Consider the following 27901-nt stretch of genomic DNA (forward strand, 5'->3'; position numbering starts at 1 on the left):
AATAGATGGTAGGGAAGCATAAGCAACATGAGTAGAATAAGAAGTCTCCCCGATGGAGACTTGATGGGCTGCAAAGGTCAGAACGAGGTGACTGAAGGCTCACAGGTACAGTTTTCTGGAATTTGATGCTGGAAAACTACAGGCACAAACTCTGGGTAGCGGGACCCTAAAGTAAATGTCACCCAGGAAAATGGCATTCAGATTATGGGGGCAATCAGTGTTTTTTATTGGGCATAGCAGGAAGAAAATGAAAGCTGTAAAATGCCAGTGTGGGTAAACATTATTCATATATCTAGAATGTGAACTACTGTCCCTTCCTAAGTACATAGCAATGACCAAGGTTTTATCCTTATGTGCACATCATTAATTTAAGCTATCTGAAGAGAAAGTAATGAGATTAAGAGAATTAACATGGGAGCAAGTGCTTTTTCTAACCTGCTCCATCACAGACAGCTGTACACCTTCTGTGCAAAGCTCCTTTTTACCACTTCCCTTGGCTTAAAAAAAGCAAGAGTATATGGCAGCTCACACCCTTGTTCCACCTTGATGTGCTATCATTTTTGTCTTCTCAGACAGCTCATCCTTTCTCTCCCATGGTAAGCCACTCCCACAGTGGGAGCAAATGAACTCTTCAGGTGGTGATTCAGCAGGACATACCCAACATTCTCCCAATGGGATTGAGCTCCTGGGAAGCGAGGCTACACTGTGACTCTGCTTGGCTTTTTCAGTTATAAAATGTCTGTTATTTTCCTTGCCAAAATAAAAACTACAGCCGAGTGTGCTGGTTTTGGCTGGGATAGTGTTACACCAGGGCAGTTACAGTGAAAGCAGCGAGCCTGGCCTCTTACTTATTTGCAGTGTGGTTACTGGTATTCAGTTCAGACAACCCAATGGGTCTGAATAGCACAGCAATAATGATAATATATGCATAGCTCAGCCCTTGAGAGCAATTGTACTGCTAAGGCCCTGGAGAGCCATTCAGGGAAGGGAGAGTTCGGTCTGAAGCTTGCAAAGGGGCCAGTAATATGAATAATAAATAATATGCCATGGGGTAGCACAGTCCAGGTTCTTCCCCTTCAACTGTAATTAAGACATTGCTTTCTTAGCGACTAAGCTAAGAGGGTTTCTGTTAAAGTCTTGCAAGGATGGAAACTACATTAGCTGAGTTCTTGGGCTTCAATAGTGTTTAGCACTAGGTTTACGTAGCACTTTTGCCAATAGTTATAGAGGCTGGACAAAACAGGAACATCTCCTATCTTTGTGATGGAGCAATACAACAGGGGCTGTGTAGTAACGGCATCGGGGTTCAAACAGGTTTTGAGTGCAAATTCAGTATTTGCTGGCAGTTGAGTGGGAGCCAGAGCGAGACAGGAAGGCTGGGCCTTCCCTCTGCATTGGCTAATCTGAATTTTTTGTGTATGTTCTGCAGTTTTCCCATTGCCAAAAGCTGCCCTTTAACCCCTGAGTGACCTGCATGGATCTGCCTGTGGAGGGAGGCTAGCTATTAGAGGTCAAGGACGGTTTTCAGAGCTCTGGAACCTAGGACACCACAGGTATGAACCGTGGCTTCTCTACATGCTATAGCTGTCCTCTGACAGCTGCAGGTAATTGTAATAATAGTAATAACAGATATTGACAAATCTTGGTTCCATCTTGCACAGAGAAAACAGGCTGAAAGGTGAATTAAATCTAGCTTTTCTCTAGAAATTAAGCATAATTCTATATCCAGAGCAGTTGTGTTGCACCAGTTCAAGACTTCTCCTTGTATTCAGTTGGGGCTCCCAATGTCACATTTTTGCATAAAGCAGAATGGCTTTAAATGTTTAGGACAAATGCTGGGACAAACGCATTTCCCTGCACTGCCAGGGTTTGGCAGGGAGCAGATTCACTTCTTACTGTTGCTGCAAAGTGTCGATCGGGAGTGAAGCTCTGAGTCAGGCTTGTGGAACAGACACTTAGCAAGTTTGTTTTCTTAGGGGCGTGGAGTTGTGAAGATTTTGCGCAGGAAGCAGCTGTAACTGTGAATGAAGCAATCACGGCTTGTTTGAATTGCAAATGGCATCACTGCCTCTCCAGCTTCACCCTGGGCTTTCCACTACTGATGTGTGACCTGGAAACGTAACACTTCCTATTGATATCTCGGGGGAAATTGGCTGTACCAGTTCCACCAGCATAAACTAGACAACTGGGCCCAGTACCCACTGGGATCCCTGTGCAGGTGAGACCTTGCAACCTGGGCTCAGCTCTGTAGGGCTTCATATGCTCTTGGCTTGAGCTGCAGCTTTCATTTAAAAATACTGTTGGAAGAGGTACTTGGCTTTTCATCATAGAAAGTGGTTAGTAAATAAAATCAAACACAGAGATAAATTAAAAATTTCTTCAAAATGGTGTCCTCATACCCTTGCCTCCGCTCAGCCAAAATCCTTCCTTTTTAATTTCACCACTGTTTATAGTTTGTTGTTTGTTTTTCATTCTTGTGGTAACTTTTTTGTTTTCTAATGAAAGGTGTAAGATATAACCCACAATTTATAAAGAATTCACACACCTGCATTGTTACAAGATGAGTTCTTGCAGATAACTTAAGCACCAGTTTTAAATTCCAGGATAATATACATTTATTATCTGGCAACGACCCTGGGGACTAGGAAAAATCCAAGTTTGTTGATCTGCAGTTTATGATCTTACCGTAAGTTTTCTGCTTTGTTTTCCAAGGATTTTGCAGACTGACTGAAGTCTCCAGTGTGGAAATAGTTTTCTATGGAATTTCACTCTCCACTTTCCTTTCCCAGTCTCTTCCAAAAAAACGCCTACAGCCATACAGCGGTAAACCTCACCTTTGGCCATTTACCTCCATCGTTGTTTACTTCAGAGCTCATCTGGAATCTTTGACATGCTAATGCTCAGCGCAGCAGTGCAGACAATAAGTATTCAGGCAGAGCTGAGTGCTTGTTTCACCTGCCTGCATACCAAGTTAGCCTCAAAAATCGGGTTCCCTTCACCTAGCTTGCGGAGACTGCATGTAGTTCAGCCCCTCATCAGCAGTACCACTTTGAAGAGGGCTTTTGTACCTGCTGCACGGTTTAGAGGTTATATTGTGTCTTGGGAATCCTTTCTTGGAGTCAGGTTCAGGACAAGCTATATCTTGTCCTGCAAAACAACTCGAAAGTGCTAGTGAAGACTTGAGTGGTAATGGGGATTCAGTTCACAAGGCAGTGCTAGCTCTGCTGGGCTGGTGGCTCCCATTTAGCACGTTGTAGCTGAGGTCTGCTGCCCTGGCAGTCAGACACAGCCACGCATGGCCACATAACAGACATGAGCTGCTTCTTAGTCCAGCTCCTCACATCCACCTTGCAAATCCCTGCCATCACCACTGTCGCTAGTCATTCCCTTAGCTGATAGGCCCTTGCAGAGAAGACGGGTAGTGAAAAGAGGTTGGAAATGCAAGTGTCTCGTGGGGATCCTTGTGTGTGGAGGCAAAGTCTGGAGGAAAAGAGAACTTCTGAGCCTCCGTGGACATAGAAGGGCACATGCCATGGCACGGGACTGTGCCACAGCCTGTACTCTGAAACAGGCTTGTTCAGAAAGCCTGGGGACTGCCTCTGTCTCTCCTTATTTCTCAGTCTCCCCTCTCTATGGGCAGCTTTGGGATGGAGCTGCCCCTTTATGGAAGGGGATGGCTAGCAGCCGCTTTGCTTGCAAAGCCACCAGGTGCTGGGCTAATGCTCTCTACCACACAAGAGCCAGTTCTACTCTGTACCACAACTCTCACAGGTCAACAAAGAGTTGCCAAAGTCGATACAACAGATGTGCCTGTAGCAGAAAGAGAGATGAACTTGTTGTCTGGCATCCACCTTTCTTTTTCCCCCTGTTTTTGATACCCAGATGTCTGTGTCCCTTTGAAGCAGAGACATTCCCCCTTCAGTGCTTGTTACTCTTTAACTATTGCGCTTAGTGAGGGAAAAAAAGCTGTCGGGGTGGCTGTCTGTCTCAGGAGCGTCTGAGATGGCAAATCTGGCTGCAGGACCAGCAAGAACTTCTCATCTGTCATTGACTCGGCAGCTTTTCTTCGTGTTGATAGACTTGCCCCTGCGCGCTGTCTGGGCCTGTTGGGTGTGTATGGAGAGATGTGTGTTAGTGGGGCTCCTCACTAGTTCTTTGTGTCTGGGCCAAGAGTGCTGAAGGTGTCAAGGTAGAGATTGCTAGGAAAGTCCTCAGCGAAGCCTGAGACTGCACAGAGGCCTCACATAAAAGAGATCACAGAGGGCTGCAGGAAACGCACAGCCTCCAAAGCGGCAGCTCTGCTCCCCGGGGACTGCAGCGACAGAAGGAACAGCACGTACGAGGTTGGTGGGCTTCTGCCAAACCACAGAGACACGAGCTATGGCCCCACCAGGGTGCTGATCCTGTCTCCCACTGCACCGCCATTCATAACGTGGGATCTGTTTAAATCAGTTTCCCTCTGAACAAAAGAGCCAGATTAGCTCTTACACTTGAAAGAAGCAGATTGGGGCTGGGGCTGTTTCCTACGTGAGTGTTAAGAGGCAAATCTCAAGAGCAAAATAGAATTCAGGAAAATAATAGTAATGGTGATTCATTTGTCTCTGACATGGTAGCATCCAACGGTGCTCCAGTGACCTGTTGCCATGTTACTATTACGTTCCGGTTCTTGAATGGATTCCACAAGCTGCAAGCTTTGGGCTATATTTACTTTCCTAATCGTGTGACTTCCTTGCTCCTTTACAGACTCCAGTATATAAATATGCACATTATCACCTACGGATTAATCATCCTCAGAGGGCCAAGAACTGCAGAGTTTCACAATGCCTGCTCAGATGATTACTTTACAAGGCCAGCACATTCAGTTGGTATTTAATGGTAGGGTGTATGATGCCATATGTTTTAAAATGAGGTGCAAAGAATGCAGCTGGAGGGCACAGTTGGTATCTCTGGCTAAGAATGGGCTCATCCTACTCTTGCTGCTAGCAGGATGTAACCACGTTTGCTACAACAGAGCTGAGCACACTTGTCCTTGGCTCCACTTGCAGCTAAATTGTATTCGGGATAAGTTCAGTTGCATCAGTTAACGCCAGAATAAACCACTGGACCTTGGCAAAGGCTTTGCTGCTTTGGAGAGCCATGAATCTCTGTGTAATGCGAAATCCATAATATTCGCAGTGCCTTACTACCTGTCTCACAGAGAGACCATGCCCAGAACAACCTATTCATCAGAATCTGAAATAATGGTTTCTCTGTCCATGTCTGACTTGATAAACCACAGTTTCCCTTGGTTCAGCCTATAAAAAGTACTCCCATGATCACAAAAGCAGATCCGTTTCTAATAAAATGTATCCACTGCTAAAAGTTAATTCTGGTTTCGTAGAAGTGCTATAAAGCAGCAGAAGGCTTCTGCTGGCACATGTTTTAGAACTAGGAAAACAATGTATGTAAAAACCCTGATGTAAATCCATTGCTTTGGGGGGAAAAGTGCTTTTCCATGATAGTTTACCATCGTTTACATGATTATAACAGGTTCTGCACGAGGGAAGCTAATGCTCATCCCAAAATAATAAATAAACCAAACCAGTGTAGGCAAGTTCAGGATCCAGCCAGCACTGAGAAAGATGGAGCAGCCTGATGGGGGGGTGGGGGGGGGGGTGGGGGCTTGAGTTTTCCTCAAAACTCAGTTGTTCCTTTCGGTGCAGTCCCGGGTGGACACCAAGGTTTGAATCCCAGGAGTTATGCGCTTGCCTGTTAGTGCCATCATGAGAATCCATTCTTTCTTTGTGCCAGCAAAGTGCTTGGAGGATACAGAGTGCAAAGGTGTTAGGTGGGAGAGCGAGGGGCAGCGATACTCCGGGAGTGCAGATCCCTTGTCTAAAAGGAGCAAAGGGAACTTTGCTGCATGTCCCTCTTGAACAAAATGTACCAGGGGCACGGCTTTCCTTCGGCATCCTAGTCATCCTTAAGCATTCTGCTCCTGACGTGTCCAACTTGAAAAAGATGGCTTCACTGAGTGTAAATCTGGAGTTGCCCTTCGTATCTGTCTGATCCCAAGCATTGTTAGTCAATCAGAGTGTTTCCATTTACACCGTGTCCATAGGAATAATTTTGATCATCTTTTTCTCATGTGTTTTTGTTCTGCTTCAACTTTGGATCCCCAGAAAGCTCTCCTTTCCACAGGATTTCATTTCCAACTTTGTTTTTTAAAAAAGCCACTTTCTTTTACTTGCTCTTTGCTACAGGAAAGTTTATTTTGCTTAATCGTTTGGATTTTTTTTCTAGTTTCTGTCCTGGATTATGTAGTACTGATGGATGCTACAAACCTGGTGTGAAGTTCAACCTCTGATCTGGTGGTGTTTTCATGGTGAACACAATATAAAGCATGAAAGCTATGATGAAAAGGTAAGTAGTTACTAAATCGCATTTATCTTCATATTGTTTGCTGGCTTTAAGTTCCAGTAGTGCAGACAACTCCTTCCTTTGGTTCTTTGCATCAGGTTTTAATTTTTTCCAGACTTCTTAGACCTAAACTTGAATTGCTGTAGCCCTGTGAGTAATAGCATGTCCTAATCTGTGGTATTTTGCCATTTTCTTAAATCAGGAAATGTCACGTTGTGTGACAGCTGTCCATAGACTGAGCGCTGTCAGGATTTTTGTGAAATCTCTTGATTTTGGTCAGTGCGCTGCTTGTGGGGTTTTTCTCCATGTGGCAACACTGCTGCTGTGTCCCAACTGGCTGTAGCCACATCTGTGCCCTCATCATGCTGGGGAGAGCGTGGGCCGAAACCTTGGGGGAACTTTTCACTCCTCGTTTGGCAAAGTGGCCCTTGGTGCGCTGCAGCCCCCCACCCCAAAAACATCCCCCACCCCAAAAACATCCGTGGCCAGTGCCCAGCCTGGCCACCGGGCCACTGTGCCCAGGGGGAGCTGGGGCCGGGCGGTGGGGGGTGCTGGGCTTGGGGGCAGGACAGTGTGGGGAACCAGGGCTGGGGGGGGGGGGGGGGATGTGGGGGCAGGATGGTGTGAGGGGCCGCGGGGCACCGGAGGGGGTGGAGCAGGACGGTGTGGGAAGCCGGGGCTGGGCTGGGAGGTCGCGGAGCACCGGGAGGTGCGGGTGCGGGGAGCCGGGTCCGGGGGGTCACGGGCACCGGGGGTGCGGGGGCAGGACGGTGTGGGAAGCCGGGGCGGGGGGGCGGCGGAGCACCGGGGCGTGCGGGGACCGGGCAGTGCGGATTGCCGGGATCGCGGGGCACCGGGGGATGCGGGGGCCGGGCGGTGCGGGGAGCTGGGGCCAGGTAGTCGCCGGGGCACCGGGGGTGCGGGGCCGGGGCGGCTCTCGGCCAGTGGGCTGGGCGCCGCGCACTCCCCGCCCCGCTCGCCCCATGTGCAGAAATAGCCCCGCCGCGGCCGGCAGCGGCTTTTCCGCGGGGAGCGGGCGGGCGGCGGCGGCGGAGCATCCCCGGTCGGATCGGCGGCGGGCCCGTCCCGGCCCCTCCCGTCCCGTCCCGTCCCGTCCCGTCCCCTCCCGTGGCGGATGGCCCCGCGGCGGGCGCAGCGGCCGGGCCCCGCGGCGGGCGGGCGGTGAGCGGGGCCCCGCGGATGCCCCCCGAGGGCCGGGCGGAGCGGGGGGCCACGGCCCGGGGCTCGCCGCGCCCCTCCGGCCCCCCACGCCCCGGCAGCAGGCGGCGGTGAGCCCGGACATGGGTGTTTCTCGCCGGGAAGCGCTGCCCCGTGGCCTGTTGGTACCTGCGGGCGGGCGCCCGGTGGAAAGTACCTTTTTCTCATGAACGGGTCGAGTTCCACGCCCTGGGCTCTCGCCATGGACACTATGAAAACGACCTACATCGTGCTGGAGCTGATCATCGCTGTGCTGTCTATCGCGGGCAACGTCCTGGTCTGCTGGGCTGTGGCCATCAACAGCACTTTGAAGAACGCAACCAATTATTTCCTGGTGTCCCTGGCAGTGGCTGATATTGCGGTGGGTTTGCTCGCCATCCCTTTCGCCATCACCATCAGTATCGGATTCCACGTGGATTTTCACAGCTGCCTCTTCTTCGCCTGCTTCGTGCTGGTGCTGACCCAAAGCTCCATTTTCAGCTTGCTGGCGGTGGCCATCGACCGGTACCTGGCTATTAAAATCCCACTGAGGTAAGAGGCTGAAGCGGATGCAGGTAGCCACCTCCCCTGACAGCGCAGGCTGTGACCTTCCTTGTCTTAGTGTGCGTGTGCGGGAACTTGTGGTCTCTGGCATTGCCCTAAAAGATTTGCTGCTCGTAAGTGATGATGAAAATAACAGAGATTTTGACTCGCTTGCTGCAGGACCAGGATCAGGTTTTCAGTAACCTGCCTCTTTCCTCAAAACACACCTGGGAGCTCAGCTTCTGGAGGATGTTTGTCTTGGGAGGGACAGTGGGACAGTGGCTTCTCGGGGCAGGGGCGGGCTGTGCAGTGATGTAGTAGAGAGCTTGGGATACTTGTAGCTAATCTATGTAGGTATTTATAGAGCCCCCGTTATTGTGGTGTCTGGGCATCTCCCAAGTAATTAAGCATAGGAGCAACTACTCTTTCTCTTATTTCCCAGCCTACTGGAGAAGTAGTTTTGCAGGCTTTTCTGTAAGAGTTCTTGTCTCTTCCTCAGTTCAGATCACAATACTTTCAGAAAGGCTGAAAGTCATGTTAAATAGATCTTAATATGACTTTGACGGTACTTTGCATTTTCAGTTAGGACTAGACTCTAACTAGGCTGTCTTCCGGTTTTTAGAGGGCTATAATCAATGGACTGAAAGCGCAATTTGTTGCCTCTACAAATGCTGAAACCACATTTCGGTTTTTGCTTCCGTACCTTTTAATTCTGAGTGCTTACCATGAGAGAGTGCATAGATCAGTAAATGTCAGGAGATGTCAGCTGTGTGCATACACTGTGAAAGGAGAAGAGGGAAGGAGACAGGATTCATATGTCAGATTTCAGAATATTATGGTTTAGACTTTCATCCAAGTGCAGTATCAAAGACATAAATTGGTTTCCTTCTGATTCATGGGATGTTGCAATATAATAGGGAAAACTACTGAATATAATTTACGGGCATTTTACCAGTGAGTTGGTGCAGCAGCTTCCTTAAGGTTAAGTGCACCAAAGCCCCAGCTTTGCATTACAAATGACCTGAGTCCATTAGTCTCAGTCTCCTTCATGTCTCTGTTGTCCCTCCCTGAGAATAAGGCATCGATGGAGCCCAGCTGGTGAGGAGTGGAGGCTATGGGAAGGGCAGGTTTGGTGTAGGAACCTCAGCTGAACTGTGTAAGCTGCGGCTTTCCTAGATTCTGCTCCTCTCTGGTATCTCCCTTGCAATGACAATGAATTCACTCTAAAATAACTTTAAAAAAATACCTCTTCACCCTGTTCTGGTACCTTGCATCAGGGAACTCCCATACACTAGGCAAATATTAGTTAGTCAGGCAGATGATAAAAACTAGTAGTGGAAATGCATGTATGTACGCTGAGTGGCTGCATGTGTCATCGGAGCAAGGTGCATGGAAATTCCGCAGAGTGTGGAGTAAGCAAGAGCAGATCGGCAGCACTCATCCACACAGGAGGGAGCAGGGCAGAGCAGCTCAGATCACTGCCAGCATCTCCAACACTGCCCGCTTACCTTCCCAGCCACCTGCCTGGAGGTGGAGGTGCGCATCGGCTTCGAATAATGCTTTGGTGCCTCTTCCATTCGTTAGTTTGGGGCTTTCTCGGGATGGGGGCTAGCGGCACAGCAGCAGTGACGGAAGCAGGTCAGATTTCTTCAGTTGCAGTTTAATCACACCACCCACCGCAAGCAAGCTGTTAAGCGTGGTTATAACTCTTTTCCTTTGTACCACGAGTGCTTTTTGCAGCATTTGGCTGAGGAAATTGAATCTTGTGAGATTGGTTTGTACTCTGCTGGACTCTGAGGCAAGAGGGGCAGATCAGAAATGCTCCGATCGGAGCGTTTGCAGAAGGGAAGTGGTGTCGGTGCCAACTGACAAAATAGCAGGTATTTCTTCCACTCTCTCTCTTTTTCTTTTTTTCCCCTTTTGTTTTGATTTTCACAGTCTTGGTCACTAGCAGGTTTGCTCAATTCTCCGTGAGGTCATTTCATTCACCTGTGTCGGATGAAATCCCAGGGCAGTTTTGCCTTGTTCAGGATCCTTCTCTGGCATTGATTTTTCACCCCGTCTTAGGCCAAATCTTTTATTCCATTTGCACAAACATCTTTATTCCTATAAGCATTTTCTAGCTGGACACATACAACCCCTTCAGCTGTAAGAAGAGATCAAGGAGCCCCATCCTAGGCTGGTCTGAAGTGTGAAGTTTGGATTTAACTTGACTTGGCACTGAGGCCCATTTTATTGCTCTCAGAGGTGTCCAGTAAGTAAAATTCCTTTAAAAGGACGGGGGGTTCTCACTGCGAGGAGTGGAGGGCAACAGACAGGTCATTGCTTCGGCAACAGGAGATTTAGGGACAGAGGAGGTTATAAAACTGTGCTGGCAAAGCACTGCTCTACTGCACTAGGGTTTTCCAACCAAGGCTCTCTTAGAGCTGTCTTGTCAGCATTGTTATTCCCAAGATGCTCCACAGCACTGCTGGCACCGAGCACGGGAGGGACTTGTCCAGCCACCCACTCCAGGTAGATGCACATGCTGTTTCTGGAAGGAGGTTTGTGCTGCAGAGAGGGAAAGCTGGTCATCGGTTTGTAGGAACGGAGACCTTGGGAAAAGTTTTTCTCACTAAAGCACTCGTTCTGGAAACCAGTGCAGAGGCCATTAACAGGCCACGAAGTATTAAACTCTTAAAATGATTTGTACCCAGGCCTATCTAGCGATTACAATAAGTAACGCGGTTGTTGCAGGGCAGACAGTGTCCCTGTCATACCCAGTGCACCACCAGTTCCTTGTGGAAACCTCTGCAGGGACATTGAGAACTATGCCACAGTACTGAGTACTCTTTCAGGACTATTTAAGCACACTGAGAGGCTGGGCAGCCCTGCAGGCTGGGTGTGCGCAGGAGAAGTTTGCATTACAGCCAGGCTAATAATGAATTTTTCAGTTCTGTGGCTGAAGCAAAAACTCCCATGGGGAAGAGGAAAATTGTTTCAGTCAAACTGAAACAGTGATGTTTGGAGGTTTCAGTGAAACAAAGTGATTCTGACCAACCTGGCAGATTTTTGCTGGAGTCGCTTAACCCTTCTGTTGTTGCTGTGCTGCTTTTTGAAATGGAGGCATCTTCACTGTGAAGGAATTAACAAATTCTCATCTAGACAACTGCAGAACAAAAATCTTCCAACATTTAAAAATGGTGGTTTAGAACCCTCCCTCTTCTGGCTAAAAATATATGCTGAATTTGACCTGAAGCCATGAATTCTTTCTGTCCCTTGAAACTCTTATTTTGTTTATTTTTGACAATTTTACTGTTTGTGGAGAAGCCCTCACCCACACTGCCCACTTTGTGCAGCTGCAGCTCTAAGCCCTTCCGGGGCCCTTTCTCCCCTGGCCAATGCACCAGGACGCAGCTTCTTGTCTTCAGCCATGCTGTAACCCTGCCTCACTTTCTGCGCCCCTCCTGGCTCCCAGCGCTGCTGTCCATCCCTGTGCCACCCCAGTACATGGCACCATCCCTGCTCTTGCCTGCCAACCTGACCCCCCCGAAAGCTCGCTCCCCCACAGTGCTTCCTCCAAGCAAAGTATCAAAGCCAGGCAACTGAGCATCTTTCAGCAGCAGTAAATCCAGCCTGCAGAGTGTTTGGCGTAAGAGCAGTGCTAGGCTTTCACTCTCTGGCTCTCTCCAGAGCTGGATTTCACCCCACAGTCCCATAGCTACGAGCCAAAGACAATTTGTAGGTGGAATAAAATCTTTCCCTTTTATTTGCATTAACCAAAATCCTTTGGCGTGGCTAATAATTGTAGGTACAGATAGATGCCTAGAACAAATGTGTCAGGAATTAGGGAGGGAGGAGAGTATCTGTTTTTAGAGAGCAAAAGGAGAATGAAACGCTGTACAACATGACGCTCTGTGTGCCCTTGTCTGGCTGGTAATTTCCTGCAGGACAGTGATCGCTGTCCTGCTGCTGCCTACCTGGCAAACACCCCCGCTGAACCCTGCAGAGGGAAAATTAGCCCCAGCTCCCTGCGATTTGAGCTGATCTGGTGCTTGTTCTTCCTCCCTGGGGTTAGTTCTCTTCTGTCTTCAATTTTATCTAGCAGAAAGTACAGGACTGATGTTCCCGGGCAGCTTTGCCATGGACTGGAACAGGGCCTCCCTTTCTGCACCTCGTTGCCCCGCTGCAGCCAGAGCATCCACGCTGGGTTCACCATCTGTTAACGGTGCTGCACTGTTCTGCTTCTCGCGCGGACAGTCTCCCCCCTGAGCTGCTGCCCCTCTTATCTTTGACATGATGAAGGCAACAGTCCAGCTCCTTTCTGCTGTCCTCATGGGGAAAAACCCCATTTGGATTGTTGCTGCTCTTTTCTGATCCTTTTAGCTGTGCAGGGTCCCTTCCAGAGGTGGGTTGGCTGGTGCTTTATGGCTGCCTGCCCTGGCTGTGCCCTGCTGCTGCAGAGGAGGGGGTTCCCTCTGTGTTCCCCAGCAAAGAATTGTTCCTGGATTCCTTTCAGCTGCCAGCTTGTTCCTCAGCAAAGCAAACTGGTGGGTATTTATGGTGGGTGGGAGGCCTGGAGCTCCTGGGGAGGAGAGAAAGTCCTCTTCAGAGCCTTGGTCTTCAGCTGCCATTTTCTGTGTGCCATCATCGTCACGCAGAATTGCAGCTACTCTTTTTCTGCCCTTGCTTCATTTCCTTTTTGAGGGGAAATCCTTGTGTTGCCCTTCAACTGAACTCCCAGGCACATTCTGCAGTTCATATGCAGCTCACACGTGCGGGGCCTGATCCTGAGACCCAAGCAGCATGGGAGGCACGGTTATTCCAGAGCAGTGGATGCTCTGCCTCCCCGTCTGTCAGACAGCTGTGCCTGGCCAAATTTATCATTGAGTAATCAACTTGATGTGCAACCAGCCTGGCAAATGTGCTGTGGGCAGGAGGGCTGGCATGTTCGCTTGAGCAACGGAGGTGTCACGTCTTTACAGAAGTTTGTCAGTTGAGCTCAACTCAGGCAGAACTGGGGAGGGGTTGTGCTGCAGCCAGGGGCTGGCAGCACCCGCTGGCCTGGCTGGGGGTCTCGCAGTGCTGCTGCTCCCTCCAGCCTTCAGATGCAGCTGACCCTGGACACAATAAAAATCAGGAATCATTGCATGTGCCCTTAGAGCCACAAACCGGAGGGGGGAAATCACAGCTATTTTGAGTTGTGAGCAGCCTGGTTTCCTTAAAATGAGCATCCCAAATGTTTATACTTTTCCCCCACCTCGGGGGTCACTTCCATTCCAAAAAGGAAAAACCCTGACAGGAAGGCAAGGGAATTGTCTTTGAGACCTTTGCCCTGACACAGCTCCTGCAGAAGCTGGGGGAGAGCAGGGATGTCAGGGAGCGGCAGCCGAAAAGCTCATTTCCAGGCTGTCAGCTGAGGGCACTGATCTCTGGGCTGAGCCAGAACTTACAGCTTTGCATTCAGGAGTTTTTTTCAGTTTTGACCAGCTCAATTTGTAAAAAATACAGGTTAATTTTTAGATGAAAAAAACCCCAACAAACAGCTTTTGAAATCTGGCAGAATTTTGCTCCAGAAGACCTTTTGATCTTTCTGCAAAAAATGTATTACACCAAAATATTTTGACAGCAAACTTTTATTTTGCAGTTAAATGTTTTTGCTTTGTTAATTGAGGAGCTTGATCTTGGGGATTTCATGAATTTGCCGTTTGTGATAGCAATGAGCACACACCGCAGAACTGAGGATTTTTGGAGTGTTCAGCCCTGGCCCTTGGCTGCACCGGCCAGTCACTGCACAGGGGCTGTTGGGGCTCCTGTTACTGTGTTTGATCCACAAGATGCCAGGAATCAGTGATGCCAGCTGTGCCTACAGATGTGTCAGTCCTCTCCCCTCCCCACCGGCTCTGACAGCTTTGCGAAGTCCAGCGACTGGCTCAGGGAACGTGCCAAAGAGCGGATTATCTCCTAATCCTATGGATGACATCAGGCCTGGGCGTGAGCCACAAATAACCTGTGAGTACATCAGTGGGTGTGTGCCCATGCCCTTACACTCACCGTTCGGTGCCGTGTAGCACCGCCGTGTCACTGAGCACCACAGCCAGAGCTGCTGGACCTGCTGGAGACAAGGGACAGAGCACAGTCTCTGCGGAGCAGCTATGCAGGCAGAGTGGTGTCACCATGGCTGGGACTCTGCCTCACCCCCTTCATGATGCACTGTGCATCAGCGCCCATCACCCTGCACCCTGGCATTCACACCCTCCCTCCCACCCAAACCCCGCTGCCAGGTTTCCGGGAGCGCGGTGCTGTGGGGGCAGCCGTTGGCCGTATCCTCCCTCCCTCGGGCTCAGACCTGTCAGTTTCTTCTGTGAGAGTTGCCTGTCGTGCTGCTGTGGCACAGCTGGCACGTGGGGGCTGGGGGCTGTGTCACCAGCTGGTTGGAACCTGGCCGCATGAAGGCAGGGAGGCGAGGACAGGATGGGCTCCTCGAGCTGCCGGAGCGTGCTTGGACAAGGCTCAGGTGGGCAAAGTGGTGCTGGGCTCAGCTCCGTGTTGACCACGCAGGATCTACCAGCCCTTGGGAAGGCCGGTCAGGGCTCGGCAGGGAAGGCAGATGAGTAGCAACTTGCTGGGGCTGGTGGGTGGAGCGGCCAGCACTTTGGGGCCTTTGGGAAGGGCTTTAGCACCCGTTTTGTCACAGAATTAGTGACCAGGCAGAGATCTGCCACCTCCCCACCCGTATCTGTTATCTGAGTGAGCAAGGCACCGCGTGCCTGGGAGGGGTAGTGGTCACCGCTGTGCTATAGACAGGATCCCGCCCAGGGAGCTCTGTGCACCATGGCTCCTATCTCACCTCTGCCAACCCCCTTGAACCCGGCCGCCCCGTGCTGCACAGCTCAGGCCTGACTGCTCTGGAAGGTTTGGAATGACAAAAATTCTCATCTGCCAGCACCCTGAGGCAGGTAACATTGGGCTTCGGAGCCCGGCGGGGCTGCAGGCTCCTCTCAGCCCCCGGTCTGGGGCAGGACAGCCAGGCCTCCCTGCTCCGGGGCCCAGAAGCACCCTGTGGAGCATGGAGGGCTGCTATCGCACGTGGCTGCCCGCCCGCACACGGGCGTCTTGAGGCGGCTGCTGATGTTTTGATGTCGCCGGTTGTTGGAGTGTGAGAGCTGTGTGAGAGCTGGCGTGCAGGGCGCTGAGCTCATTTCCTTCCTGTGCCCCGGGGGCTCTGCGCACCCCTGGCAGCCCCCCAGCACCAGGCCTGCTCGCAGCAGCGTGGGGCTGCCCAGCGAGACCACAGCCCGCCCTGCGCCCTGCTCCTGCCCTGCGTGCCTGCGCTGAGTTTCCACTCACCTTTTCTCACCCCATCAGGGGCGAGAGCTGGCTGGGGCCGGCTTCTACGGACAGAAACCAGGGTAGCGAATGCAAATTCTTGCCTGGCTGCTGCGAAAGCGTGCCTGTGAGAAAAATACTCACACATCTGCATCACAGGTGTTGCTGGTGTTCAATATGTGCCCAGCCCTGCGGCCCCCTCCCACTGCTCCCCACCTCGCAGCAGCCTGACCTGCATTCCCCATCTTAATCCTCCACATCACCAAAACGTGTGCTGTTCCCAGGGTGCTTTGGGCCAAAACCCTGCTCTCCTGCATTTCTCCTTCCCACATTCCTGGTCCTGCAAACGTGGTGCCCTTCAGCCGTTCCCCGGTGCTGTGCTGGCAGCGGCAGGGCTGCGGTGCCAGCCCGTGTGGAGGGGTGTGCAGGGATGGAGCAGGGTGAGGCGGGAGCTGGGGGCTGTGGTGGGCAGCCCGTGCTCTCCCAGCTGCTCTGCCTCCACCCCGGGGAAGGAGGAGTTCTCAGGAGGGATAAGCACATGGGTATGTGTATCTTACCGAGAGGGTTTTAAACCTGCAGGCACTTGATAGCCCAAGCTACATCCCCATCCCGGCCTTACTTTGGGAGCAGCAGGTGGGCAATGTCCACCCGCGGGCTCATCTTCAGCCAGGACTGCTTCACCCTAGTCTCCGTGCTGCTCTGCCTGCCTTTCTCTGCTTCACATCTCTGTCACTCTGCTCCCAGGTGGAATTGCTTCCCAGCATGAAAATACACAGTATGGCACATCTGGAGCAGCCTCAGCCCCTGACAGCTTCTCATCACACGGTGGGCTTGTCTTCTTCTCTTATTAATTCAAAATCTTCTAGCTTGTATTTCAGGCTAAGACTGAAAATGCCATATAACATAAACAAGGCGAGCCCTGGAGAAAGTTAAAGCTTCCCAGTCTTTAAATGCCTTTTAGTGAGCCTGCAAATCTAAAAATGAAGCATTGCAGCCCAGGACCTTGCTGGTTAGGTGCCTCAAGCAGGAACGGCAACCTAACGGCACTGGGAGGTGCGCGGGCGGCTGTTCCTCCACACCCCGTGAGGGTGGGAGCCACGGCAAGGCTGGGTTCCCTGAGCACCCCGGCTTCTAAAGACAAGGCTTGAGCCTGGCTCCGTGTCTCGAGGCGAGGGCTGGGTGTTCTCATCTACATGTCCTTACCCAGGGTTGCACAACAGCAGGGCCACTTGCCCGGCGTGGGGGGGCTCCTCGGGGTGCTGCCGCGTGGGTGCGTGCCCTGGGTGCTGGGAGCTGGGGAGGGCTGTCGCCCTGCGAGCACTCGCTTCCTCATGTTCAGCTTCTCCTGACGAGTGCAGGACGGCCGTGAGCCAGCGTCTTTTGGCACGATCAGGGCTGTCTCCATCTCCTGGAGTGAGGGTGCGCAGGGGCTGAGCCGCTGCAGCCACACAGGTTTTCCAGGAAAGCAGCAGGCAGCGGGAGCGGTCAGAAATGGATGTCGCTGAGCGATGCCTCCTGCCCCTCCAGCTAAACCCCGTGTGCTCACCTGGGCGGCGGGTGCTGGCGTGCTAGCAGGAGCCCATCCAGCGGAAGGCTGGGAGTGCGAGCGGGGCCGCTGCGCTGTCCCCGCGCACAATAGGGACAGATGCGGGAGGAAGTGATTTGTCTGCAACTGGACATGGGCAGACGCAGATGTCCTGCTTCCGCGGCTGATCCTGTAGCCACTAACCAGATTCTCGCTCCCACCGCCAACTCCTTCCTGGTCAGAAAGCACAGCTTTTTCTTCACCCCCCTACTCTCTAAGGTGCAATTTTATGATTCATTTAAAATGTACTGCCAGGATGTTTCAGCTGGTATGTGATCTCTGTTCCATGGCTGTGCAAGGAGCAAACAGAACAGCAGCAATGCTGCTTATTTCATGCTGTTATAGCTCAAAGGAAAAAAAAAAAAGAGCAAGATGCAGAGTACAGCTGCAAGTAGATGACAAGGATACAATGCTTGGCAGCCAAACGGCTCTCTCCTCTTGTGAATGGAGGTGTCTGTGTATTTTCCTTCACACTTAAAATAGAAACATATAAATTATCACTGCTTGTTTGTATCAGAGCACCTGCGTAGTCTTGAGTTCAGCAAAGTCTCCATCTGCTCACCTCCCTGCATCCGGCAGCCTGGGCATGGGGCAGGATGGGGAGAGCAGTGGGGAGGCCCCTGGGGCCCTGCGCACCTCTGGGCAGTGGGAGCGCAGGGAGCACCCAAGCTGGACGCAGCATCACTCGCACAGCCGTCACGCCTGCCTGTCCCCACTCATCCCATTGAATCCAGCCTCAGCACAAGATACCGGAGTTTGGAGTTGAAGCACTGAAATTGCTTGTTGAAGGCTGATCCTGCACTGGGGCTCGGCAGCAGGAGAACTGGCCCAAAGTCCCTGCGCTGGGCAGTGCAGCACCCTCCCCTCTGGCTGGGGCATGGGGACCGGTGTCACTGCTGCTGCCCTGCTGCTGTGTGATGGGCACACGTCTGTCTGTGCTGCTGGTGCTGCCCTGCTGCTGTGTGATGGGCACACGTCTGTCTGTGCTGCTGCTGCCGCCCTGTGACACACACACGTCTGTCTGTCCGCACTGTGCTGCCAGCAAGGGGCCGGTGCGGAGTGCAGCTGACCACCCAGCGTGCGCAGGTTTAGAGCACTGCCTGATTCAAAGCGCTCCCCTACACCATCCCAGGGACGCTGAAGATGCCAGGACAAGATTTGGGACCCTCCCGGCTCTTCCCAGTTAAGGCTGAGGAGACATCCCTGTTCAAATGCTTGGACTAAGCAAGCCTGGGAGGCTCCGTTATGTGAGGAAAATTTTCCTGCTGGAAAAGCTAATGCTGTGACTTCAGCGTTGTGTTACGTACACAAGAGAAGCGTTTGAACCCACCTGGCAGCCCTGTGCCCTTTCGAGAGCTGCTGGTGAGGTGATGCCTGAGCGAGGTGGGTGGATTTCTCCAAACTTTTTTTGTTGCTAGAAGCAGCATCTCAGCCAGCCTCAGGGGTTTGACTGGGCACCCAGTGAGGCCAGGGGACAGCGCTAGTGCCTGGGCAGGGGAACATCCATTGCTGCGGTCTGAGGAGCCAGGATCCGCTGCTGGCCGTGTACCGGCTGCAGGTATTCAGATGCGCCAGAGGTGGTGGAGGTCGTTTTTGTGTCCTCAGTAGCGGCCCAGTAGCAGGGAGGTTGGGGAAGACTTTGGGAACGGGGCTGCCATGGGGAACCGATGTAAGGGAGTTGTGCCACTCTGCAGGGGACAGTCAAAGGGGTCCTCTCCCACCTGCCTGTTCCTGGGCAGGACAAGGGCCACGTGGTCAAACACTGCCCGATGTGGTAGCCCTTGCCCCGCAGTGCTGATGAGCACATGGTGGCAAGTGCTGACGTGGTTCTTCAGCTTGCAGATCACCCTTTCATTCAGCAATGCACCTCAGACGTTCAGCAAAACAAACTCCTTGCTGCTGGCTCTGCTCCTTGCTAACCTTGGGTTTATTTACTCAGTAACTTATCAGCCAGGGCCCAGGTCAGCATCATGGCCAGGGCCACCATCGGGCTCTGCCAAGTGCCAGGGGTGCAGGTGTCTGGCACCGCCGTGTTTTGATCTGTTCATCCTTCTGGGCTGCTGGGGGACGGTGGGGGATTCTCCCCCATTCCTGCTCTCTGAGATCAATAACGTAGGGATAACACTCCCCTTCCAGGCTGGTTCCTCTGGACTGTGGCTGTTCTCTGCCCCGAGTCCGATGGCCCCAAAGGCTGGGTTACACCTTGGCTGCTGCTGCGCACTCCTCTGACGGGAGCTCCGGGGCAGCCGTGCCTCTGCTTGGGGGATCTCCACGGGGTGACTGCAGGGTTGGTGGGGCGATGCCAGCTACGTGCAGGACATGAGTCAGTTCCTGCCACTCGGGAGCCAAGCTCCTGTTTGGGAGAGGCTGGGCTGGCTGCAGGCTGGCAGCGCGTCCTGCTCTGCTCCAGCTGCGCTTAGCGATGCCCGCCTGGGTGTCCTGGCTGGCGTCTGGCTCTAGAAATAGCAGTAGAAATGCAACGAGACCTGGTGGGAAAACCCCCCAACCCTGACCATCTTACCAAGCAGAGGCACAGTGCCTGGAGAAGGCAGCGTGCCTTCCCGCGCCCTGTCCTAGTGGGCTTTGGTGGTTGCCGTGATGCTTTTCCAGAAAAGCTGTGGACCTTGCTGAGCCACCACTGGAGGGGCCACAGGCAACAGTGATGTCTGCTGGGCGAAGGGCACCACCTCCAGTCCAAGGGCCAGCTCGGGGGACATCTCCTGCAGCCTCAGTGGCAGAGTGGTTGCCCGGTCCATGGCCCAGTGGCCAGGCAGAGCTGGGCTGTGCCCTGGCTGGAGCCTTTGCCGCTGACCTGTTTTGGTGATGCCACAGCAGGTCTGGCCCCGGCAGCCTGGCGCGTGCGCCCGGTAACACCGCTGTGTCAGAGCCGTATTGTAAAAGCAGCTGAGGTTTCTTTCAAGTATTTGACCTACAGCAAGGTGGGCTGTGTGGCTGTGGCACTGGTGCAAATGTATAGTTATATATGTCAGAGAAACAGAAGCCTGAATTGCTCCTTGACGGCAGCGCAGTGGGGATGGCGTCAGGGCTTCCGCAGCGTGTCCACTGTGGGGCACTGGGTGGGAGCTGAGGTAATTAGCTGCTTGATGATTATGCCAGTAAAAAGTCTTTGCCTGGCAGTGTAAAAAGAACTAATGCATTGCCAGGTTATTTAATCTCAATAAATCATTTTAAAATATTCAGCTGTTATTTACATTAAAGCAACATTTGATGCTTCTGGACAGAAATACAGAGGAGATTCAATATTTGTTATACATTAATTGAGCAGACTTAGGTGAGTAAATTTACTTTAATAGTTTTTTGCCTAATAATATTAAGCCTAAAAGAGAATGAAGGAGGGGTTTGCTGGAACATTCAGAGCTGTGAAAATCTGTCGGTTCCTCACTGTCTGATCACGTTTTGTAGTGCTTAGGAAAAAGCCGCGTCCCAGCTCAGCTGCCTCGCTGCCCCTGCGTGCGTTTGCTGGGGGTGGTTTATGGCGGGGGTTGCTCTGTCGCTGGTGCTGCAAACCTGGCTGCTGCAGCTGCTCGCTAGCAAGACTCTTCATACCTTGATCCGGTGGCAGTCATGCATTTCTTTATTTTTAAGCGCGTGCTTAAATTCTGTTCGCTTAAGGGCAATACAGTGTCTCACCAAATAAGTGGCAATAATGAGGTAATTAGTTAACAATTTTAGAACATCAAGCTATTCCCAATTTCACCTTGGCCACCTCCGGCTGGTAGCTCAGCGACCAGGTGTTTGCACAGACCTTTCTCTGTAGTCACAGCAGCGACCATCATCAGCGACCACCACCGTCATCATCGTTACCTGCAGCGGATTGAATGGAGAAATGTTGGGAGGAATTTGCAATGCGACCCTGCGAAAATAAAGAGCTAATGGAAGGAGTGCCGTTGCTCTGTGTGAAGAACTATCTCCACTTCAGCGAATGCCATCTCCTCCCGGTGCTGACAGGCTGGCAGCCCTCTCCACTGCTCAGCTCTGGCTCTTGCAGACCCGGAGCACAGCACATTTTGCTATCACCTTCTTGCAGATTGTACTCAAACGTGATCCTGGCTGCAGCATTGCCAGGTGCACTGGGGAAGAGCGAGCAACGCTAAAATAAATATCCACCATTGCAGCCACTGGAAAATTAAGTGACTTCTTAACTGGTTTTGTAAACCTTCAAGCCAAGCCTTATCTTTGCAGGTGAGTTCAGGAGATGAGCAGATGGAAAAAGCCTTATTTGGAGTCACATGTTTTCAGCAAGAGGCAGCATCGAGTGCCACCAGCCCGGAGCAGCACTGTGAACGCTGGCTGAGGCACGGCACGCTGAGCCGCGGCGGGTTTTCCTTATTTCCTGTGTGCAGCCTGATTCAGGCACAGAAAACTCTTGACCCCTTCAGTTTCCGCTTCTGAACAACGGCCCCCTTTGCATTTTCCAGTCTCACTACAGTAGCTTTTGGGCTGTGACATGACCAAGGCTGCAGAGGAGCAACTGAAACGATCAACTAAGCGTGAATAGCACGAGCCAAGAAGCCACGGTTTCCTCTCCCCACGTGCAGAGCTGTGGGGCAGCAGCAGCTCTTGGTGCTCCTACAGCACTGACTGAGCTTGGCCAACGTTGTAGCTCAAGACTCCAACTTTGCCAAGAGATGGGATTTCTGGGAACCTGCTCTGAATCAAATCTTAACATTTTCAGGCTGCACAACCCCAGACCAGCTCTGGCTCCTGAAAACTGAACACAGGGTCTTGAAAGCAATGGGCTTGGCCTCACTGATGCCCTGTCTGATAACTTCTCATCTTCTGAAGCAGCGAGACTTAGTAATAACGAGAGAAAAGTGCAGGAGAAACCCTTCAGTGGCAGGACCTGCCCTTTAGACACCTACTGCCTCGTGGAGCGTGTTTGCAGTTCCGCAGCACCGAAACGTGGCCACTGCCCTGCACCAGCCTGGCCGTGCCCGAAGCAAGCCCTGCTTGCAGCGGCTGCGCAGGAGGAGCTGAGGGTTCCCCCTTGGCCTCTCTGAGCCTCCTGGTTCACACCAGCAGACACCCCCCCACACTTTACCCTCCTGTCTTTGTAGCTTGCAGGAGGAGAGGGACACACGGCTCGCACGGAGGTGACCGCAGTGTGATTCATAGGCACAGCTGCGGTTCTGTGGGAATAAAACCCTCCCCTGCCTCACGGGCCGGAAGAAAATCAGAACAAACGTTCTTAGGAAAGGAGGAGCAGGGTAGCCAAGCCAGAGTAAACAAGCAATGAGAGAAGGGTGTGGGAAGGGGGGGACAAGTGTGTCGGCCAGCAGACGCTAACTGGCTGTGGAGAGGACAGTAATGGGTTTCTCATGTTGTCTTTCTGGCAGTCGCAGGTTCTCCATATCTCCAAGAGCGATCCGACTGATGCTTTGATGTTGGCATCTATGCTGGTTGCACCCAAAGCAGCTTGACTTTTGCTGCTTTAGGTTCCAGCTCCGTTTTTGTGTCTCTCAGCATCTAGGGGCTGGAGGGGCACCCAGTCTGTGGGGTTAGGAAAGGCGTGGGGCAGCGCATGGCTTTGCACCCCTCAGCACTGCAACAGCTGGTCCCTGGGCCACAGCAGAGCTTCTCTGTAGTGCACATGAGAGCAGCAGTTGTACAAGGCATGCATTTCTTTAAAAAGCTGGATCTTTACAAGCTGTGGTGGGTGAGCAGCGCACAGGCGTTGTCTGACAGCAGCAGTTACGCACGGCTGTATGGTTTAACCCCACCGACAGCTTCAGAAGCTGCAGGTCTGAGTCCATGTGTGACCTCAGGGCCCCTCAACGGTGTGTCTCCTACAGAACTGACACGTCACACACAGAGGCCAACAACCCCAGCCCTAGGTGGTGGGAGCTAGGTGGAGCTGCCCACATCAGCACTGTTGTTGGAGGATGCGCGCAGCAGGGATATCACATCAGGGAGAAGAGCCTGGTGTCCCTGGCTCCCACCTCCACACCTGGATGTGAGACTCTGGAGACACAAACCCTAACTTGTAACTGCCCTAAGCAATCCATCAGTAGCCGTTGCTTTCAGATGCTGGCTCAGAAAAATCAGAAGCTTGCGTGGGCTGCAGTCTGGCACACAGAAGCCAGGAACTGCACTGCTGGGGAAACTAGTAGGATCCCTGGTTTCCACAAGGATGTGTACTGCCCACCTTAGTGTATGGGGTAGCACAGGAAGAGACATCGCGTTACAGGACCCCTGCAGTCTCCACTGAAAGCCAGTACTGCTGCAGGCTTAAGAGCAGCCCAAGCTGCAGCAAGTGGGCTGTGCTATAAAGGCTGTGAGTGTGTGGTGATGCTCGTTAAGTCTTTAGCTACCTATTACTGTGTAGAACGGAGAGCCAACATTGTCCCAGCTGTAATTGGTTAACCCAGAAGTTCACGTAGCCCGGTAGCGTGCCCCAGCGTGCCTGGTAGTGGATGCTTAGAGCAAGAGAGTAAGCTGGTGGTTACAGAGTGAGTCTTCCTCCTCTTCTCACACTCTTGTAGTTGGTGGTTTAGGCTCATGCAATGATAAAGGCTTTTTTAAGACTCCAAGTCCTTACCTGCTATTGAAGGATGTCTGCGGGCAGGGGCAGTGCTTGGCATTTCTCAGGAATAGCAACTGAGTCACCTCCCCAAATCACTTTGCAGAGGCACTGAGGACAGGTGAGATTTTTCAGCCCTCCATGAGCACAGGTTCCTCAGGGGGGTGGGTGGGCCTTTTGTGGCATTTGCCACAACGCTGACAACTTTAACCGCAGGAAAGTAACGAGTGCTCATTTATGTAACGGCTTTATCTTGGTTTTGTTCTTGATGCTGTAGGTATAATAGTTTGGTGACTGGCAAGCGGGCAAGAGGACTCATCGCTGTGCTGTGGCTCCTGTCCTTTGGAATTGGATTGACTCCACTTATGGGCTGGAATAAAGCTATGAGCGGTTGTCCCAATGCCACCAATGAGACAGGGGCTGACACCGGGACAGAACACCATGGCTGCTTCATCTCATGCCTCTTTGAGAATGTGGTAACGATGAGCTACATGGTGTACTTCAACTTCTTTGGCTGCGTGCTGCTTCCACTTGTTATCATGCTGGGAATCTACATTAAGATATTCATGGTCGCCTGCAAACAGTTGCATCAGATCGAACTGATGGGCAACTCCAGGACCACGCTGCAGAAGGAGGTCCACGCAGCCAAGTCTCTGGCCATCATTGTAGGACTTTTTGCCTTCTGTTGGCTGCCCCTGCATATCTTGAACTGCATCACTCACTTCCATGAGGAGTTTGCCAAATCCAAGCCTGAGTGGGTGATGTATGTGGCCATCATCCTCTCCCATGCCAACTCTGTCATCAACCCCATCATCTATGCCTACAGGATCAGGGACTTCCGCTACACCTTCCGCAAGATCATTTCCAAGCTCCTCTGTAAGACAGATGACTTCCCCAAGTGCGCCACTGACAACAACCAGCACCTGACTGTCACCAACATCAACTCTCCGGTAGCCTCTGTGACCATATGACTTTGCATGTCCTGCTCCGAGGATTGTGCAGCCTGTCCCTGACACTACCCTTCCCTGTGCCTACATGAACAGTCACAGCTAACTCCTAGAGGAGTGCTCAGAGATGACCACTATGCAGTTATGCAGCTGTATTTTTTTTTTTTTAATTATTTTTGTAATTAACATAGTGCCTCCTAGAGGAATAACCTGACAGGGGAGACTGAGCGCAGCTCACCCTCGGCTGTAAACCCAGGTTGCGTGAGTGCTGGTGACTGTATTGTGTTTCCTTTCCAGGTCAGACACTGACTGTGGAAGACCCACCTGCTGGGGTGTTTCCCTAATCGTGCTGCTCATGTCAAATCCTAGGATCTTTATTTTAATTATTATTATTTTTTAATCTTTGGATTCATTTAGGAGTAATAATTTTGTGTCTGTTTTTGAGTTGTTCTTTCAGTCCATACTTGACAGCACTTTGGTAATACCCTAATTATTCCATCAATTGTTTGATGCAGCTAGTATTCTCTGATGGGAAAAAAGTCTTACTTAGCCCAGTTGCTGGTGTGAAACTGAATCTGCGTTCCAGGCTCTGAGGGGCGGGACCACGTTGATGGGAAAACAGCAGAAATGGCCAGCTATTTTTGGCCCCAGTATGGAAGCCCTACTTACTGAAAAAGAAACATTTTAGGAAAGAGCTGACTAAAGTTTTAGAACAGCGTTTTTATTGCCTTTAGATCACTTTGGTCTACAGGATTGTGCAGACCAGCGCTTCAGGTTTGCTTTCTGTTTCCAGCTATCAAAATGCAGAAGGCAGAAGTGCCCTAATGGTCTCAGCGAGTCTGATCCAGTGTTGCTCAGGTTAGTGCAACCACTGCCTTGGTGACACGATCTCTACAATTAGGTTTTTGCTCCCAAGTCCAAGTACCTGACAGCCTTGCAGGGCTTCCAGAAGTGCAGGCTTCAGCTGCAATAGCTGGATGCTGCAAAGCTCATTTATTCCTAAAACTTGGCCTTGTTGGGGTTATTCTGTAGCCCAGTAACCCCCAGAAGCTGTGAGTGCTTTTTTTCTAATGGTGTGTTTTTGGTTTTGTTTTGTTTTGTTTTTTTTAAAATCCTGACCTGTATCGGTAGCAAAAGAGACTGGAAGGGAGCTAATTTTCTGGAGAAACGGGAATGTCTTGACTTGTGACCTGGTTTTGGCCAAGCTCCTTGAGGAAGACGCTCACTTCGCAGATTGCCTAGCCTGGCCTCTGCAGTTAGTTAGCCAGGAGTCTTGGCCCGTTCCAAGTACAAAGCTCACTCAACAGCAGAGTAGTCTTAATTTGTACTGCAAGTTAATAATTCTCTGCAACCACAGCTCAGTAATTACTGCACCTGATTTAATATATAACTGTGATATGCAAAACTAGAACTGTGCACTCATTTCTGAAGTACGAGCTCCGCTTCTCCAGACTGCATGACGTGCACTGCCGTAACCAAACTAGTGTTTCTGGCGTGTCTTTTATTTTGCAGGGCAGTTTCATTCCACAACCGAGAGGAACAGGGAGGTGGGCCAGAAAAAACACCCGACAGCCTCCCTGCTTGGTGCCCAAAAGCCGGCTGTGGTACAGACACAGCTGTTGTTGACTAGCTCAGACCTGCCATCACGTTGTGGTCCTCTTACAAACAGGAGTCTTGCCTGAAGGTCCCTACGTGGTGAAGCGGTACCACCTCTCTCCGAAGCACTCGGTGCCAGCAGCATCACCACGGGACCGGTGAGAAGCTGGAGTGCAAGGATTTGGGCTAAATAGGGGGTTCAGTGGTAACGCACACAGGGAGATGGAGACGGGGAGCAGCAGGCCTTTCAGAGCAAGGGGGCAGGGAAGAAAGTTTAAACACAGCCAGTTCCTGAAGAACAGGTCCAGTGGACAGACTGTGATGTCTGGAGCAGTTTGTCCCTGATAAATTGTACTTGAATCATATAGGAAGCAGCTTTGTATTTTTTTAACTGCACTGCACTAAAAGGGGGGTAATATAAGACCCCAAGCGTTTAATTTCTCTGGCATATATAATGATAAATATGGTATAAAATCAGCCCAAAAGCTGACCTGAAGAAATCCTGTTTCCGCAGCACCTGCTGTGCCGGCTAGCGTGACCTGCAGGCAGCAGCTGCAGTTATGACTTGGGGCCCACCATGCAGAGGACGGTTCACCTGGAGTGATGGATTTCGCTACCCTGTGTGTGTACCCTGTGTAACACAGCAGCTCAGCCCTAAGAGCCAGCCCCAACCCTGGGTGAATCTCCGGGCAGCTCTGAATGGGTTTGTACATGCTCATGCAATGTCCAAATCTAGCTCCAGCTCAGTGTCTCGGATACTGGCATTTCCAAGAAGAATCTGAATAGTTAAGTTCCTGTCCCAAGTGTTTCTCCTTTAACAGCCCCATTCAGCTTTGCTGCATCTGCCTTGGTCATAGTCCAGCTAACACATGTAGCCACCTCCTGCCATTTGGGCAGGGTTTGACTCTCTCCTCCTTTCATTTCTTCCCTTCTGTATTATCTTTGGCCGAGTTCCTTCTGTTAATCACGGCTGGAAACAAGCAGGGTTTCACCTGCAGGTCTGGCAGTGTTGCAAAGTGGTTGCAAGCCACATTTATCCTTACAACAAAGAATGTAATCGCTCCTCTCCTGCTGGCTGGACAGCACGAACAGACTGAAACACACAGCGCTGCAATGAGAGAGCCGGTCCTGGAACACTTGCTTGTATGTGACAGCTTGCACTGCAGCGCGGCAGCCACGACTGCTACCTTTCATACGCCTCTTGTGAGCCAGAATTTCTGTAGACAGATGTGGTGCATCCTTAGTACGTCTGTGCCGCTGGGTTGTTGGCCATTATTAACTATGGCCTGGGTCACCATGGCCTTTAGGCATATAAAGTGCCTCCGTGGATCTGAGCCAAAGACACTTCAAGGCAAAATAAAAATAGGATGCTCCCTCGCCCCCCTCAAAAAAAAGCTCTGAAGGTTTCTATAAAAATGTGAAGTCAAAATGGCAGAGGAACTTTCTGCAGTGGGTTCAGCTATCACTCCTTACTGCTCTGATGTACATAGGATGGATGTGTTTGCCTCATGTTACTCTGATTTTGTATTTGCAGTAACTGTTATTTACATACAGAATGCTTAATTTACCACCTACACAACCTGGCTCAGCCTGTGCCCCGTTATTTCTCACGCTGTTGCGTTCACACGGTGTACCACGCGAGGCCACACCGTACTCACGGAGGAGCCCAAGCACGGGCAGGGAGTCACGGAGCTGGAAGGCGCCGGTTCCCAGAACGGGGGAGCTGCAGTCTCCTTTCCCTGGTGTCTGATGTGGCCTCCCTGCCTGCCAGCACGAGGTGACCGA

At 51.6% G+C, this 27901-nt stretch overlaps 2 protein-coding genes across 4 annotated transcripts in view; one reads left to right on the forward strand and one right to left on the reverse strand.

Annotated features, from left to right (window-relative positions):
* Positions 1-7225: 7225 nt before the first annotated feature.
* On the forward strand, positions 7226-27699 carry ADORA2B (adenosine A2b receptor). 3 transcript variants are annotated; one of them, XR_008733532.1, is made up of 3 exons: positions 7229-8148; positions 23851-26274; positions 26631-27699. XR_008733532.1 is itself a non-coding variant. In XM_005439746.3 (2 exons), the coding sequence occupies exons 1-2, from the start codon at positions 7784-7786 to the stop codon at positions 24542-24544; spliced, it is 1059 nt and encodes a 352-aa protein (XP_005439803.1). In that variant the 5' UTR covers positions 7226-7783; the 3' UTR covers positions 24545-27699. The 3 variants fall into 3 exon arrangements, 1 of the variants encoding a protein (XP_005439803.1); XR_008733531.1 differs by having other exon boundaries at positions 23851-25378; positions 26033-27699; XM_005439746.3 differs by having other exon boundaries at positions 7226-8148; positions 23851-27699.
* ZSWIM7 (zinc finger SWIM-type containing 7) overlaps positions 11857-27901 on the reverse strand; it is a 29151-nt gene continuing 13106 nt past the window's right edge. The window contains exons 6-7 of the transcript XR_008733538.1: positions 14173-20857; positions 11857-13238 (exon numbers count right to left, since the gene is read on the reverse strand). The gene's annotated coding sequence lies outside the window, so the exon portion shown is untranslated. The remainder of the gene's footprint in view (positions 13239-14172; positions 20858-27901) is intronic.

Source organism: Falco cherrug, chromosome 1 (genome assembly GCF_023634085.1).
Source record: "Falco cherrug isolate bFalChe1 chromosome 1, bFalChe1.pri, whole genome shotgun sequence".
In the NCBI taxonomy this organism is placed as follows: domain Eukaryota; kingdom Metazoa; phylum Chordata; class Aves; order Falconiformes; family Falconidae; genus Falco; species Falco cherrug.